The 17,209-nt window shown below is 36.0% G+C and overlaps 1 protein-coding gene across 4 annotated transcripts in view; it reads right to left on the reverse strand.

Moving 5' to 3' along the window:
* The window catches only part of WDR37 (WD repeat domain 37), a 44,050-nt gene that overhangs the window by 23,419 nt on the left and 3,422 nt on the right, over positions 1 to 17,209 (reverse strand). For 2 of the 4 annotated variants that reach the window (XR_015279528.1, XM_086864442.1), the window contains exons 2-7: positions 15,049 to 15,080; positions 11,124 to 11,301; positions 8,341 to 8,437; positions 6,522 to 6,617; positions 6,291 to 6,355; positions 965 to 1,100 (exon numbers count right to left, since the gene is read on the reverse strand). Coding sequence is in view for 3 of the 4 variants with exons in the window: in XM_086864442.1 (XP_086720568.1) it covers positions 965 to 1,100; positions 6,291 to 6,355; positions 6,522 to 6,617; positions 8,341 to 8,437; positions 11,124 to 11,261 (532 nt within the window). In the remaining variant the exon portion in view is untranslated. The remainder of the gene's footprint in view (positions 1 to 964; positions 1,101 to 6,290; positions 6,356 to 6,521; positions 6,618 to 8,340; positions 8,438 to 11,123; positions 11,302 to 15,048; positions 15,081 to 17,209) is intronic. The other 2 variants (XM_086864436.1, XM_086864453.1) reach the window with 1 other exon arrangement.

Consider the following 17,209-nt stretch of genomic DNA (forward strand, 5'->3'; position numbering starts at 1 on the left):
AATCCAAAATGCATGCAGGTCACTGCAGAGCACTAAAAAAATTAATTCAGAAAGGAAATCACTTCAAATGCCACTCCTTTATCCTGCCACACCCAAAAATAAATAAACAATTTAAGTATTTAAGTGGGTAGCACCTTATAGCTGAACAGTTGTTTCCAAGTTAAACCAGGACAAAGACAAGACGTACCACACAAAAACAAAATGTGCTCCTCAGCAGGCACATAAAAATTGTAACCGTTCTGTTCAAGAAGCAGAGATTTCAGGTCCGTAAATATTAAAGTCTAGTCAATACCTGCAGATTCTGTTCCAGCTTCAAAAGAATGTCACTTCAAATTGACTGATTCTATTTGGTTATAATTTATTTCCCTAATAATTTTTCAGAACTACACAAGTCTCTACATTGATTTTTAGACTATAATAGATTTAGTGACTTGTTCATTAGTACTTGTAACCCCTCAAGTGGAAGGAATAAATCTAGTAAAATAAAAAGGACTGAAAATTAAGATTTTTAGCTGCCCTTGTGTTCTGAAGCAAAAGAATGAATGCAAGAATACCAGAATATGCAAACTATGACATGTACAGCTTCTATAAAACAAAGATTAAACAGCGCTAGGAGAGAAAGCCTGCAGGGATCTCTGTACCCAGCCATATGGAATTCTGTGCCAGAGGCCTCCCCAAGCAAGCAGATCCCCATCCCACCCACCCAACCAACATGCCAGAGCTGACTGAGAGTGTGACCTGCATGGAAGTGAAGTGGCACACAGTTTAGAAAGACCAACAAGTATGCTTGAACCTTCTTAGGGAAAGGAAATTCCAATTTTAGGAATTTTTCAGCTACAGAACTTTTTTAGAAGGACTCTTCCAATGTGGAGCTCAGTTTTCAAGCATGCTTTGGATCTGTATTTGCTATAGCTTAGGGACTTAACCAGAATTTTCTAAATATTCAAGCAACACAAAACTTTACCAGCAGATGCAGTTCCCAACACCACTGGCTGAGTTTTCGCGACACTGACATCCCAAATACCATCCCTGTGGCCAACATATTCCTTTACCAGTTGACAGATTGCCCTTGATGTTGTAGTTTTAAAACTGGATACAATCTGAAATAGCAGAAACACCAACATTTCTTTTTTCGACATCAATCCAGGATTAAGTAATTATCTCACAAATAAAAATAGATATTAAGTTTTCCATGATTCTTTAATGTTCTGACAAATCACTATTGTCAAAAATTTGACATTTGATGGTAGGAAAGTGAGTTTGGATGCAAACATATCTCTCTTTTCTTTTTTTATTCCTTTTTAATAGCAGCCCTTTTACAGAATGCAAGACAAACTATTCTGTACTACAATAATGCAATCTTATTGGAATAATGAGTTGTACAAGTGCAGAATGCATTTGTCATTCAGTCTGGGCAAGGATTTTAATAGAAACAAAAAAGAAAAAGACCAAACCCAGCAAAAGACCTTAAAACTTTCTTTGCCTATTCCCAAACAAGTACATCTCATAACTCAGTCCCTGTTAGCTGGTGTAATGTCTTTGAAAAAAAAAAAAACATACTTATTATATAATTCTAGTAAAACCCAGAAACATTCCAATTTAAAACACTCACCACTGTTTTTCCTTAAAATTGCACTAAGCTAATCAAATCAAACCTGAACCTGAGAGCATATGCCTGTTTATTTGTGTAATGAAGCTTTAAAAAAACATGTCAAACTCATCTAAACATTTGATAAGCATGCTCCCTCAAAGTGAAGCTATTCAGGGAAAAACAGAGAAGACTCATTAAATCCAAATTACTATGTGCATAAGTCATATCAAATGAAAGGAAGAAAACTCTAGTAAACAGTAAAACTACAAGTCACTACAGTGCAGGAATGCTCAAAACACTCAGCATCTACAGAAAGGAAGAAAATTGCAGAAATTCTACATTCTCATAGTAAGAGTACAATATTAAAAAAAAAAAAAGTTTATCTTTCCAGAGAAACTTCCAGAGACAATTGGAACCAGGAGTCATGAAAGATGGATTTAAAAAGTTAAGATGACCATTACAAATATCCTATTTTTACCCCACAAATCTTGAAGCTCATTACTGCTGAGCTCTTTGGGAACTGATGAGTTCTTTGAGAAAGACTACCTCAAAAGCTTTGTTAAACTGAAACAAAAAGACAACTTCAATTTATCCGTGTTTTCCTAAGCATGGAATTACAGGCAGGTATCTGACCAGTTAAATCAAAACCTTTAAATACTTCAACACAAATCACATTAAGACTTATCTACAGCTTAGTAAAAGTGAGAAAGTTAATTAAGTCTACATTTCAGATACAATAAACTAAGGTTAAAATCCCATTAGTTTCTGGTATTAAAATAGAAGGTCTTAAGTATGTCATTAAAGCAAATTACTTCAAAAAAGGTTTTTAAAGCTAAAAGAAAATCTGCAAGAACATTCCAAACCAATTCCAATTCCAAGAGCATGTCAGCTCTCCAATGATGAAATGATAATGCCCTATTTGAATTCCAAATTATGAGTGAATACACATTTTGATTTCACAGCAGCAGAAGGAACAGCCATTACAGAAACACTGAAAAGAAAATGGGCTAATTGTAAAGATTATTAGTTCAACCATACTGCAGAATATCCTGAATTTTGAACAAAATCCTACAGATGCAACTTTCACATTGAATACAGTCCTTAATTTAAATGGACTCATGTATGAGACATGGAACAGCTGAATTAAGCACTAACAAAAAAGGACTAATACAGCACTCAGCTCAAACTCCAAACTTGGTATTTTCCAACTCAGCCCATGTTTGCCTTTTGTCTTTCTAATGTTGAGTCTAACCCTCATGCAAAAGTTTTCTAGAAGAAACTATCCCCAACTCATCAATAAACACAGAATTTCTAAAACTACTGGACAGTTGTTTCACTGATTATTTAATGGCAACGATGTAAAACTCCTTTTGAGGTATTAGCAGTCTTTAATTAACACACAGAAGAAAAGAGTTCAAGAACATTATCCAACAGTAAATATCCTGATACAGATATTTACTCAACACCTACTTTTTCCATGCTTTTTTTTTCCTTTCTTTTTTTATTGCCCTTCACCCTTCATACCAGTAATTGGATGAACTAGACAGGGCCTGGACTACTTCCTGCTTTGCTAAACACACATAAACAATGTCCCAAGCCAGGAAAGGAAATATTTAAAGAACATGCAATACGCTAAAAAGAGATCTCTGTAGTGCCGAAAATTTCTTAAGTAACTTCTGTATATCATCACATACAAATAAATGACCAAACACATCCTGAGTATGTTTCACCTTTGTCTGTCCTCTTTCTTAAATTGATACAGTTTCATGTACTTCCTTCTACAAAAAGGTTTGTTAATAGGGAAACAATTGTTTACTATGTAAACAAGTGAAAATTCAATACAAACTGAAACAATTGCATGGTAAACAGAGTGAGGCACCCTGTAACAAAGTTTCTTACACATACAGGGTACATTAGAAATAAGAATGAAAACTTGGTCAACACAGGACCAGTCCAGCAGCATTACACTATGCCTGATGAACAAAATGTTCTCTGAAGGAACTTTAAGCAGCGAGGGCAACACTACATAGTCCAAAAAGTTTTACTCCTTTTAACTACTGGGTGAATAAATACATTCTTTTAAGAGTTTTTATCTAGACAAACCAGAGATCCTGGAATTTACTTTGGATGGAGCAAATTACATCATTTCAGTTTCTTTTAGGACACTGCATAAACAATTGATGCTTCTCTGATGTTGTAACAACTTTTGTAAGACAGGGATCATTAACAGCAGCCATTACATTTTGTTAATGTCAAAATATGGATTTCATATAGTGATTCCTGCATCTAAAACAAACTGCAGTTAAATTACAGAATCTTGTCCATTAACAAAAAATTATTTGTAAGAGTACCAAGTGTTAAATCTACTCTACCTCTTCAGGACTTGGACACTGGTGGATAACTCTTGCTGCTAAAATCATGCTTTTCTGAAATGAATTTTGCCAATTTTATATATAGCTAAATGATAAAAAGTATTCCAGTATGGAAATTTCATACGAAGGGCTTGAGTTAAGAATGTTCACTTCAGCATTTTCACCAAGAGAATGAACAGATTGCTTTAGTATTTTTTACCAAGTCCTAGTATTTTTTACCAATATTTAAGCAGTTAAGGCTCAGCTTTCTCATTAGATTAAGCAAATAGTGAAAGGTCTTTTCACTATGGGAAAAAAAATTATTTCCATATGCATTTGCCAATCTGAAAAATGTAATTGTGTGCAATTACACAAAACAATTGGTTTGTAAAACTTAAGCCTCTTCTAATTTTCCACAGGAAAAAAACCCAACCAATCCAAAAAACCACACACCCAAGAAACCCCCTGTATGGTAGTATAAAGAAAGGGCTGAAGAGAAAACTTGTGATCTACTACCCCAGTGAGTTTGGAACACAAACATTTTGAGAAACAGCACTGTTCACTCATAGAAAGTACAGCCATAAGAATTTCAAAGCTGCTGAACTCTTAAAACTCTAAATGTGTTTTTTCTCAGACAGGGTATTGGGGAACTACATCCAGTCATGGTGCAGATGGAAAAATCACTGTTAGAAAGTTATACTCTTTTCCTAACTCTTTGCTAAAGTCTCTCTGTGGGTCAAGAGACAAAAGGTTACAGTTTTGACTCTTCTGTGTAGGAAGGAAGGAGAGGTCAAAACAAAGCACCTCTGTGAAGTGCATTAAGGTTTCAAAGAACACACTGGACAGAGATGCTCTCAGAGTTGTAATTTCCCTCAGCTCCTATCTACTCTCCAGTAAATTCCGACTCAAAGTTGTGAAAAAAAATACATCAGCACATGCAGACATCTGTTTGCAAACAATTGATACAAGAGATGTGCATAATGTTCAGGTATTAAATTCTTCATGCTCCACTAGGCTGCTTTGCTGTGCATGCATATCAGTTCCCCAGGAGTCTCCATTTCCTACTTCCCAGCTTCCCAAGCTGAAGCTGAGAGATCTGCCTGCAGTGCCCAGGAAAAAATACAAGTGCTATATTGCAAGAAAATGAAAGACAAGGATTTAACACCTTCCATAAACCTCCCCCCCCCGCAAAAAAACCACAACAAAAAGAATGCCACAAAAAACAAACAAAAAATACACTAAAAACCAGAAAACCCACAAAACTTAACACTACACTAGAGGGTACTAATTAATAACTACATTAATTAGGTGCATAACTACATGAAGTAGGTGCACCAAAACTATACAGCCCCTATTAATATCAAGCTGTCACTATTTAAGTGGTGTCATTAAAGAATTTGCAAGTCATAAAAGAGGTGCCTTAACGCCTCAAATTGGCAAGAATAAAAGTTTGAAGAACAACAAGTTAAAAAGGAGACCAAATAAACCACAGTAGCTTCAGTCTATTTCACTCCCCTATTCTTACTCTCAAAACTTTCATACTTTTAAGAGAGGGTATTTCCAAGACACCTACACCACAGATCAGCCTGCATTACAGGTCACCACAGAGCTGCCTATACAGCTGGTCCACATACCAGATTCCACTGTGGTTTCCTCACATTCTATTTAACCTTAATAATGTAACATTAAATGACTCTGATACAGAGAAAAAAGAGCAGCAAGTAAACTCTCTGCAAAAATAGAAAAAGGGGAAAGAGCAAGGAAAACAAAAATACCAGGCTGATGCAGACATACAAAATGAAAAGCACCATAAAGGTTAATTCTGCCAAAACACCAAGCAAAAAAAGATCACTAGCTACTGATAAGCAAGGCTTGCAACATGAAGGAAACAAATTGTTCTAGTCTCATAGCTAAAAATAAAAATTATTTTAAAAAAGAAATTTATAATAGCACATGTACAGGCACCTACTTAAATCCCCATTTCAACTGCAATACCCAAATCTTTATTCAGAAATCCACTAGCAAATTGTCTATTTCCCCCATGAAATAGAATTCAATTTTTAGTTCTATTTAGAAAACAGCACCCCCACATACACCTGCGCACACTCTCTCCCCTCCAACATCCCTTCTTCAAAAAAGGCAAGCACTTATTGTAACAATATCATATGGTATGGTTGAAGTAATGGGTCACTGATGAATCCAAGACAAACATACTGCTCCTTAGGAGGCAGATTTACTTACAGACCAGCTCTACCCAGCTTAAAGAAACCACAACTTACAACTTAAAAGACAGTCATGTTAGTCTCACAAGTACATATGGATGAGTAGAGATTTAATTTGTCTCATACCTTGCTAGTAGATGCCTTGTAAGTTGTCTTTAATTTCTGAGAAAGCTGACTGGTACTATGACTGGCTGTTGAGACAAATAAATTCAAAGAAGATATTTCAAATACAGCATTAGCTTGTTTGTATAAGTAACTGGTATTAATTCCTTTCAGTAACATTCTAAGTTTTGGTCAACAAAGTACAAAAAAGTAAATTCAAAAATACTGGTTTAAAATTCTTTGTGGTTTACTTACCTTTTGTTTTCAGTTGTCCTTTGCTCAGTTCAGCACCATCGATTGTCTGTCCTTCACCCGCTAAGCGCTCATTCAGTGTATCAATCTCCCTACGCACTAACAAATCCAGAAATCCACATTACTACAAAAAACTGACTATCATTACTAATAGCATTAACATACTATTTAAGAACTGTTATGGTTAGTAAGTAAGCTTTTTTATGCTGAGGAGAGGAGATCAACTGGGATTTTATAAAAGCAGGTCTCACCAAGACATAAAGCAAGACTCATGCTGAATATTCCAGAGAACACCCTTGACCCAGATTCCACCAAAGTATTGGTGGCTTCTAATTACTCTTACTAATAAATGGGGTTAAGGTTTAACAAAACCATTTCTGTGAAATATGTGAACCATCTGTATTGAATTAAATCCAGCAAAAGAAAACTTGTAGCATCATAAATATTTTAGCCACAGAATAAGCACATCCTGTCTTAACACAGATTTTATTATTCACAAAATATCATTCTCCCTGAATATTTGTCTACTACTAGAGTCTCACAGAAAAGGTAGTGCTGCAAATTACTATTTTTTATAGATAGGAACTTATTTTTTAAAAAAATTATGTGTACAATAACTCCAGCACTAGCATAGGAATTAGACCAAGAACAAAAAATATTAGACTGAGCATGAGAAGAGAAAAATTTAGAAATTTTCAGGGGGTGAAAAGAAATCACGATCATAACTAGAGCTGTGAGTTGAAGACAGTAGATAAATAAATGGAAATTGAAAAGAAGGAAAATAATTATACCCTAGAGGGTAGAAATCCACCACTTGTCTTCTAATAAGTATTTTTGAAGACTGAGAAGGGAAATTCTACTTTTCTTGCTACCAGCCAACTTCTCAGCAGGAGGCCAAGAAGTCAATTGTGGAAATTGTCACTAAAAAATGTGTACTTTTGATGACAGCCTTTAACCAATACAATTGCAGGTTTTAAGAGAATAAAAAAGAGAATAAAAAACCCAGAACATATCAAAAAAACAAACAAGGTTGTTTTTTTGTTTTTTTGGTTTTTTTTGTAACATGAGCATCTGGTTTAACTGTGGGAATTGATTTGGTTTGGAAAAAAAATTGACTTGGACCCAAATCAGACAGATTCCACAATTCAGAATCCAAGCCAATGTAACACAGCTTAAAATTCCAGCAAGGGAGGCTTGCCTGTATTACTGTACTGTGTTACTTAACTTTGGATCTTCTTACATCACCTTGCATCACTTACATTATCAGACAACTGCTCTGTCATCAAACAAATATCTTTTCCAGATAACAACTGGAATTTTTTCTGAGTGCTTTACTTCAAAATTCCTGAACAGCTGCAGGTGCTGGTTATGCAATGTGTAAGTTCTTTGATCCAAAACCACCCCATTTTACATTTTTTCAAGCAAGTTGCTTTTCCAATTTTATTTACTAATATTACATCATTAAAATTAAGCCTGTAAATATAAAACAAAGCCAGAAACTTCAAAGGCTGTACAGAGTTTCTAGAGATTAACAGAACCAGAGCCTACAATGATAATGAGGCAGACCCTTAACTGGCTTTGCCTGAGAGTCAAAGGGGGTGACAGACATCAGTTCTCACTGCTTGTGTCAAAGAGCTAAGAAAGTGACTTTTCTGACAAGGTACGAACTTCATCTTTGGTTACAAGTTCAGAACAACTCCTAAACTGCTCACAGAAAAGCTACACTAATTATACTACAATACCCAATGTAAGCATTTTAATTATTGTTACTATAAGCTAAATACAACAATTCATAAGTTGCCAGAAAAAAATAGATACTTACATTCCAAATTTTCAATATACAGGTTTTCAAATTCCCGCTCTATTTGTCCAAAAAGTTCAAGGAGTGTATTCCGGATAGCAGATGGTAACTTAGAATCCTAGGAGGAAAAATATTGGGGGATTATATATTTCTTTGCATATATTTGATAAGATTACTCTTCAGTCTTGAACTGATTTTAACAGTTATCTCAATGTTCCAGCAAGGAGGGAAATTGAAACTACTGCTAGTGTAGAACACAAAACAAATAGCTCTGTGCATCATAAAGTTATTAATTTTGTGAATTTTTTCTCTTTCAGAGGATAGAATTCAAATCACCTATGATATTTGTTTTGGTTTTCTTTACTAGAGAAAAATTATAAAATCAAGATACATGTACAATTCATTTAAAAAATAGAAAGTGAGAAAAAAATTCTTTTTCATATCCATGTTTCCAGTTCAAGAAAAAAGAATACCTTTGTCTGATAAAGTAATTCAAAAGTTGACTATGCAATGGGTTAGAAAGTTGTGAACACGATGCATCTTATTACCAAGCTTAACACAAACTAAAATTTTAAATGTATTTTTAACATTTACGTACTTTTATCACTAACCTAAAGTGTGAAGAAAGCTACAATTTCGAATCCTTCCCTCCCCAAATACTACTCGAGCATTCTATTCTTCTGTTGCTCGTAGGCCACAATATGTAAACTGGCTTACTACACTTAATATTTACCCAGGTAGCCAGCTATAAACATTTTAAAAAGTTTTCACTTAACTGAGTCACCTTCCGCCACAGCCCCGGGAATTGTCTGCAGGCACAGCGGGAAAGGCTGGCCATGACCCTGGCTGTGGAAGCTATTTCCCAAGTTTTAAAGAGAGATCAAGAGAAACCACTCATAGCCATGATACACAGCATACCTGCTTTGTGCACAATTTTACACAGGTTCACAGCTGGTTTAAGCTGTGGCACTTGCTGAAAGAAGTGGGACCATGCTCCTTAAGCCCCCCTACATCATTCCTTTCTTCATCTGCCTCTCCCTTGATAGGGTACTTTTGTTCAGGCATTCACAGACAACCAGAAGCAAAACAGATCCTAATTAAAACCAGCTTGAAACAAAACTGATTAAACAAAAATACTAAATCATTACACACTATTAAGTGAAACACTGAAATTAGAAGAATTATTTCTAATTCAATTACCCAATTATTTCATACAGAAAGGTTATGGAAGAAACTAACTTATCTTACAACTTTAGCAACTAAAAAGGAGATGCAGAAAAGTTTTTCAAACCAATTCTCAAAGCCTGAAAGTATAAAGAACTCTAATCACTTCCTTTCCTCTCTTTAAAGTTGGCATTATTTAAAATAGCTTATTAAAACAGTATGTAATAATGTTATCTCTTTATCTGCAAAAGTTCTTAGTTAGATCTCACGTGGTTTACAGCTCCACTATGAAGGAGCATTAATACTCTCTACTTGACAGAATCTGCCACCTAGCTGCTCAAGGTCAACAAAGTCAAACAAGATGACAGATAAAACATTTTAAACATCTATATATTACAGCATAATACACTCAGAGCCTGAGAAGAAATACTGAAACAGTCTAACATTTTGGTTTACTATGCAGGGATGACAGCATGTTTTGACCTCTCAGCTGCCCTTCACACCTTTCCTGGTGAGGCTGCAGTAGTTCCAAATGCTTGAAGAGTTTTCTGTCCAAGTACTTATATTCTCCAATTTCTACATGACTAGAAGCAACAACCGAGGGTCTGTTAATTCCCAGAAAACTAATGCTATGATTTACTGAAAAAATAGATTCAATTAAAATAAAACCAGTCACATCACTGAGAAAACAGCAGGTTTTCAGTGTATCTGCAGACTTCAGCATGAGGTTTCTCATACCCAAACTCAACTGGTATTTCAAACAAATTGTCTGATAAAAATCAAGTTTTGCATCATGTCTGTCAGTCCGGCACTAACACTGTCAATTTTAAATTTGTCAATTAAAATATTTTTAAGCATTAATAAGTATTAATAAGTCCATTTAAATACCTTTTTAACTGGTATTTGCTTATCTTTGCCTGTACTGCTCCAGACAGAAGCCTTACCTACAGCTAATACCAGAATTTTTAGGTGCAACACTCCAAGTCCAGATAGCACCCACTCCACTGACAGGACTAAGAAAGCTACAGAAGCAGCGGCTGCTGTTTTTTCCCTTAAGTTTAATCCCAGAAGAGTACACCTTCATTTGAGCCATACAAAAAAAACCCCACACAAACAAAACTCTGAGTTAGCTCACACTTCTGTCAGGCAGGCAGTATTTGCTTACTTTATGGAAAGGAATACAGAACAGCCTTCCAACTAATATTTTCCCTATCAGAGTCATCAAAAGAAGTATTTGGTTTATTCATATTTCTGGGTTGCTGCTATTCCAAATGCAAACTTATGAAAGCAAGAATCAATCTTGAACTTTTTTTTTTCCAGGGGGAGGTGAGAGGTTGCAGTGAATCAACAGGCAGGGATTCACATTGTTTTATGGTTTTATCACTCATGTAAGAACACACAGAAGCTGATAAACTCCACAGCTCTCAACACAACTGAAACACTGTCAACATTCACATCAATGATCTCCAAAGGCAGTGAGCACCTATGAGCAACAAATTCTGTTTCAACAATTTCCTGCAGCTTTACTGGACATAGTTCAATACTTAAGTCTGTTTAACTTCTCCCCATAGAAAACAAAAAGTGATGCAAGTGATGCATAGAAAATAAAAAGTGATGCAAGCTCCCAAGCATCACCTTACCTGCCCTTCCAACATGTCTCTCTGCAGTCCCGCCCGTTCCTGCTCGGAACTGTTGGTTCTTCGAATGGAAAGGCTGTGTGATTTACGTTTCTGCTTTGCTTGGCGAGCAGATGCACAACTTCCACTTTCTATTGGCATTACTTCAAAAAAACAGCTTCACAGAGGCTCCTATGATAAACTAAGGACAAGCATTACACATTACAAATTGCTTTGCCAAATGAACCACAATTTAAATATTTTTCTCAAAATGAAAATATTTAGTTCTACTAAAATTTGGAGTTGTTTGGGTTGTCATTAAAAAGAAGAGATTCCTCTTACTTACAGCTGTTCTTCAAGCAAAATTAAGTTCAAAAACATATGCATATATGTAAATAGAATAGAATTGCTTCTGCATTATTGATTCATTAGCTGACAAACCTCCACAAAAGGAAAATAAATTCCACTTCCTTGCTCATTTTGGAGAACACCAGCGGAGACAGCCCCAAAATGCTTCCAGGAAATAACTATTATGCATACTATAGTTCAATAAAATGCATGCAAAATTAAAACCCAGCTGGAAAATGAAAGCAAACATGGTAATTTAGGGACACTGTCAGGTCAAAAAATGTATTATTCAACTTTAAGCGTTACTATACAAAATTTGTCCTTGTTCAGACATAGCAAAAATTAGTTTTCATGACAGAAGTTCTGAAAACTACATTCCACTATTTTTGGCAGCTCATGGTTTCACTTCCCTTAATAATGAAAGTGCCCATGAACTTAGAAGAGTAGTGAAAGTGCACCTGCCATAACAGGTTTCTGGTGATGTGGTTCATTTCTGTCACCTTGATAAAGCCAAATATATGCATTTCAGTATGCCTAAAAACACCTGACAGTATCACCAAACATCATTACCATGTATGAGCTACTGCTTCCCCTGTTTAAGAAAAATCAAATTATGTCTGATTTATTGCATAAATGTGGAGAATATATACAAAAAATCAAATTATGTTTGATTGCATAAATATGGAGAATATGTTCCTTACTGTCAAAATCTCATTTTTACAAACATTTAATTACAGGATTTTTTTAATTTAAACCAAACATTCAACAGAAATATTTTTTGTTTCATGGGGTACCAGTTGTTAAATATTTTAAATGTTTCAGGATTGACTACCAAAATTTTTCAATCATGCACAATGAAAACAAAATAAAAATTCATTCTCCAGCATAAATCATTTCTGAAACAACAATTAAAACAAAATAGGTGCAACAGTCTGCAGAGAAATAGGACAGCAGAGTTGGCAAAGCTAACCAGGCAACTGAGCTTCCTTTTAAATAAGTTGATCAGAGAAAATTTAAATCAAACCCAAGGCCACTTCCAATTTAAGATCCGCCAACACACTGGATCTCACGCTAGGAATGAGCACCATCGCAATTAACAAGATCAGGCATTAACCAGTTCAGGGGTTTGACATGGTGTTTTCAGCTTTTTAACAGATCATAAAGCCAAGGAAAAGCACAGTATGCACCATGAACAACAAGAGCTTGAAATCTCTTGAATCTTTATATTACAAAATGAAAATGTATAAAGATACAGAAATTTGTATCAAAAAATGAGACTAGATTTAGTTAAGATTTTAATGCCCATCCACCCTTTTTCTAAAACTTGGTATTTTAATTAGCTTTTGGAACAACCAAGTTCCAGTAACCTGACATCAATTCCATAGTGAATCTAAAATAAAATTTAGGTTGCACCAGTGACCTGTACTGTACTAAAAATTGTTTTTTCATATCTTCTGGATTCCACGGAGTCCTGCCCTGCATCTAATCCCATCAGAGCTTTTTATGTGTGATTAATCAGTAGTAACTAAATAGCTATATTCACAAATTAAATAAGAGACTAGAAAAAAATACCATTGGGTAGTGCCTTATTTGCCTAAATTCTGCTATTCACTGTGGCTAGATTCCTCTACAAAATTTTTTAGAAGTCCATCCCATAAACAGTTATTGCCAATTTTCTGGGCTTCACGAATTATCTTCCTGTTCATGGACATATGGTCAAGAATGAGGAACAGGTTTTCCATGCTCATCACATTTCTATTTCCTTTCAAAAGAGGATCAGATACCAAGCACACACATATATATATATTCTCCCCTCTTCCATCCTGCTTCCTATCTCCCTTAAGAACCACTCTTTCAATGGTTTTCAGTCACCATCTTCTGCAGTTTGGGATTACATTTTAAGGCCAGAAGCATCAGTGTGCACAGGCAGATTTGTTAGGACGGTTTTATTCATACACATAGCTAGATATAATCCCATTAATCCATTAACACCATTTCATTTAAGATCTGAGGGCAGAGTAGGGTAAAAAAAAAAAAAAGGTAATTTCTAATACCTGCCAGATGTGGCTCCTAAACTGTTAGACACAAAGATGTTAATGTGGCCTATGCCTTATTAGCCGGCTACTTCATTTTGGAGGATGTTACCCAGCAATATACCTTTTTTTGAATGCTTAATAAAATCATAGAATGATTTGCATTGGAAGGGATCTTTAAAGGTCATCTAGTCACACTCCTCTGCAATGGGCAGGGACATCTTTATCTCCATCAGGTTGTTCAGAGCCCTGTCCAACCTGGATGTTACCATGGGTGGGGCATCCATTACCTCTCTGCCCAACTTGTACTCACATTTCCCCACCCTCACTGTAAAAAAATCTTCCATTTAATCTCAGTCTACCCTCTTTTAGGTTAAAATCATTATCCCTTGGCATATCACTATAGACCCTGGTAAAAAGTCTCCTTTCTCTGAAGTTCCCTTTAAGTATTGAAAGGCCCTCATAAGGTCTCCCCAGAGAAACCTCTTGGGCTAAAAACCCAAGGTTTGCAGAACTCTGATAACTTTTGTAGCTCTCCTCTAGATCAGTTCTAACAGGTCCACATCTTCTTATGCCCTTGCCTGTCACTGTCTGCACACACACATTTCTGCCTCATGTCTGGCTTTCTATGCCCCAATACCCCCAGGTCCCTCTCTGCTGGACTGCTCTCAATCTGTCCACCCTCCAGCCTGCACTGATATTGGTTGGGGGCTGCTCCAACCCAAGCTATAGGACCTTGCAGTTGGCCCTGTTGAACTTCATGAGGTTTGCAGGAGCCCACTCCTGAAGCCTGTCTGGATGCTACCCCTTCCCTCAATGAATCAACTGCAGCACTCAGCACCAGTACACAGAGATTTGGCAGCTATACACTCTAGCACACAGCATTTAAAGGGACACAGTCATATGCATGAGATTACATCTTTACAGAGTGAAATTCTCACATTCACTACATAGAAGTTTCTACTTAGGCAGTTCATGAGCAGGCTGGATAGGAAACACGGCCATTACTGTTTCTGTTTGGTAGCAGCACTTCACCTGCAGCCAGTGTCACTGCCAGGGACTGCCCTCTCCTCATGCAGCAGCATGACACACCACCCATGCACGTTCTGGAGAGGGCAAACATGCAGCTGTTCCCAGGCTCGGCAGGAGGGTGCACACAGCCACAGCAAAGCTGAAACCAAAGAGGCCACAAGCAGGCATGTGCATACAGAGGATGGGAAGGAGAAGCTAAGGGGAATAGCTTCACTACCTTTAATATCATTGTTCTGAATCCCACCAAACATCCTTACAAACTTTGAGTAAGGCAGCAATAATCAAAGAAGTTTTTTAGAACAAGGATTTAAATTCAGTTGTAAAATAGTGACAGTGTCCCTTTAAATATTAACTTTGCTTTGACAATTTCAGAATTCTTCTGATTCTAATTGCAGTAGTAAGAAGCTATAGGATTTTCAAGAGTAGATTTCACAAAACAGATCCTTGGCAATATGATGCTAAAAAAATAAGGTGCTCATTTCTAGCAGTTACCTGATTCCCCTTATTACGTAAGGTTTTCAAACAATGAAAATTACCTGTCCAGAATATCAGTGTCATGTTACATATCCTATGAAAACCATATTAAATATTGATTAGTGAAACAGTCAGTAGTACACAAGCCAGTCAGTCTTTCAATTTTTTTAAACTTTTGTAGTTAGAACACACCAAACAACAGGAATGGGGGGATGAGGGGATGACTATAAACATAAGTGAAGGCTAAACACCAAATCCCAGTCAAACCAAGTAAGAAAAAAGTGCTTCAAAACAATCCATTATATATTATTAAGCACATATAGTTAATCTTAACTTTCAAGTGTTCAAAATGCATTCTAAAAAGAAAAGTTCACTAAGGTCACTTTCCTTCTAGTCAGTAATGCCCCAAGTAGGATGGAAAACCCACCAAGAAGTATTGTTATCTTGCTTCCTGAATCAAATGAAGCTAACTTCATAGAAGCTAAAAATTAGCAACAAAGCATTAAAACACTGAACAAAAGTACTTTCTGAAAAAAAAAGGAGAGGGGAAGAAGGAGGATGTGTATTGTATTACTAAGCTATTTTCACTAAGGGTGGCAGTTCACAAACACTATTACTAAAAAGTGTGATTAAGAGACATACTGAGCTATTCTGCTCAATCATTTTGGAAAACACTACATTTGCATAGACTTCACAAAATGTTCTGTCAAATCCTCCAAAGAACCTTTCTAATGATGTAAATCTGCAGAAGTAGGGGAGGAAAAGATGTCCTAGAAAACATCTAGACCACAGGTGGTTCCTACTTGCTGAATGCAAAGATACTCCAGTAGTTCAGATATGCTGTTTAATTAAACTCACAGGATATTTTACAGTGTGTTTAATTTAAGTTCCGCCACCTACCTTTCTGTAACAGATGTACTCAGTCACAGGAAATATTTCATCAGAGTAACAGTAAAGAGCAGATGTGTAACCAATTATTGTTTTAGTCAGCTACAACAGAGAAACAGCACCAACAAAGAGTGCACACACGGGCCTTACCAGACTTAAAAACTCACTGCAGCAAAAACTAATCGTACTTGCCTACTTCTGCTCTTGAACACAGAACAAGAAGGCTGCTGAAAGGAAAGAATTCCTAGGGTATGCATGTTGCTGAAGCCAGGGAGAAAAGCTGTTTTAAGATGTGTCAGAGCACAGACAGAACGGCTACAGTATTGCATTTCCTTTTTTGTTCATTCAAGACAACATGCAAGTCTGTAAAGGGAAAGCATTAGGAAGATTCAGTAACATCTTCCCCAACACCTCCTTTCTCCATTTTCTTTAGAGTTTAGAAATAGCACTAGCTACTATTTAAATGATTGTGTCAAATGAAAAACAAATAAAAATACAATTTTAGTGTATTTGTGTGTGCTTAAATCTCTTAGTCTCACGTCTCCCATTTTCAAACATGGCTTAGAAGAAAATTTCCTCATATACTACATAAAACACAAAGGTATTTTACAACAGTAATTATTGTCTAGTGCAGCATTAAAACCTTACAATACAAAGATGCCCATTAATGTAGGGGAGTGTGTGGGTTTCATGCTTTTTTTTCCACAAAGCAGGGAGGGAAAACAGAAAGAGAGAAGAATGATTACAGTTATTAAGTTCTTAATTACATGGAACTCAGTTTGACAGCATTATTCATGAGTTAAGGGAATTTAAGTATCAACATATGCCACTACACTCTTTATTAATATGCAAAGAAATCAAATTTAAAGGAGTAAAACTTCCATTTTGAGGTCTTCAGTGAACAATTTGCTTCAGTGATGCTGTACATTCAAGTGCCATTAATTCAACGCAAGCTGCAAGACTACAGCACACCTGAGAAAGATCAGACTAAACAGACTGCTTTGCAAGACTAGCTGTTTTGCTAAAGGTAAATATTTAGGAAACAAAACCATTCTGGATCATCACAGATGCTAGAAACACTAATGTGTGTGCTCAAACCTTGTGAAATCTACTCAAGTATTACAACATTGATTTTTTATTTTATTTTCTAAATTTAGTGCAGCTTTCTTTCAAATGAGACTGGATGTTCCTCGAAATGTAAACGGGGAAAGCAGGCATCCACCACTGAAAGTGACAACCTCCTTTCAACAGAAAGCAGAGTAAAGAAGCTGCACCAATATATTTTAAGTACGTTATGCAGCTGAAATCAAGGATAAAAACTTTAACACATTAGTG

Source organism: Cyanistes caeruleus, chromosome 1, assembly GCF_971803275.1.
Source record: "Cyanistes caeruleus chromosome 1, bCyaCae1.hap1.1, whole genome shotgun sequence".
NCBI classification, from domain to species: Eukaryota; Metazoa; Chordata; class Aves; order Passeriformes; family Paridae; genus Cyanistes; species Cyanistes caeruleus.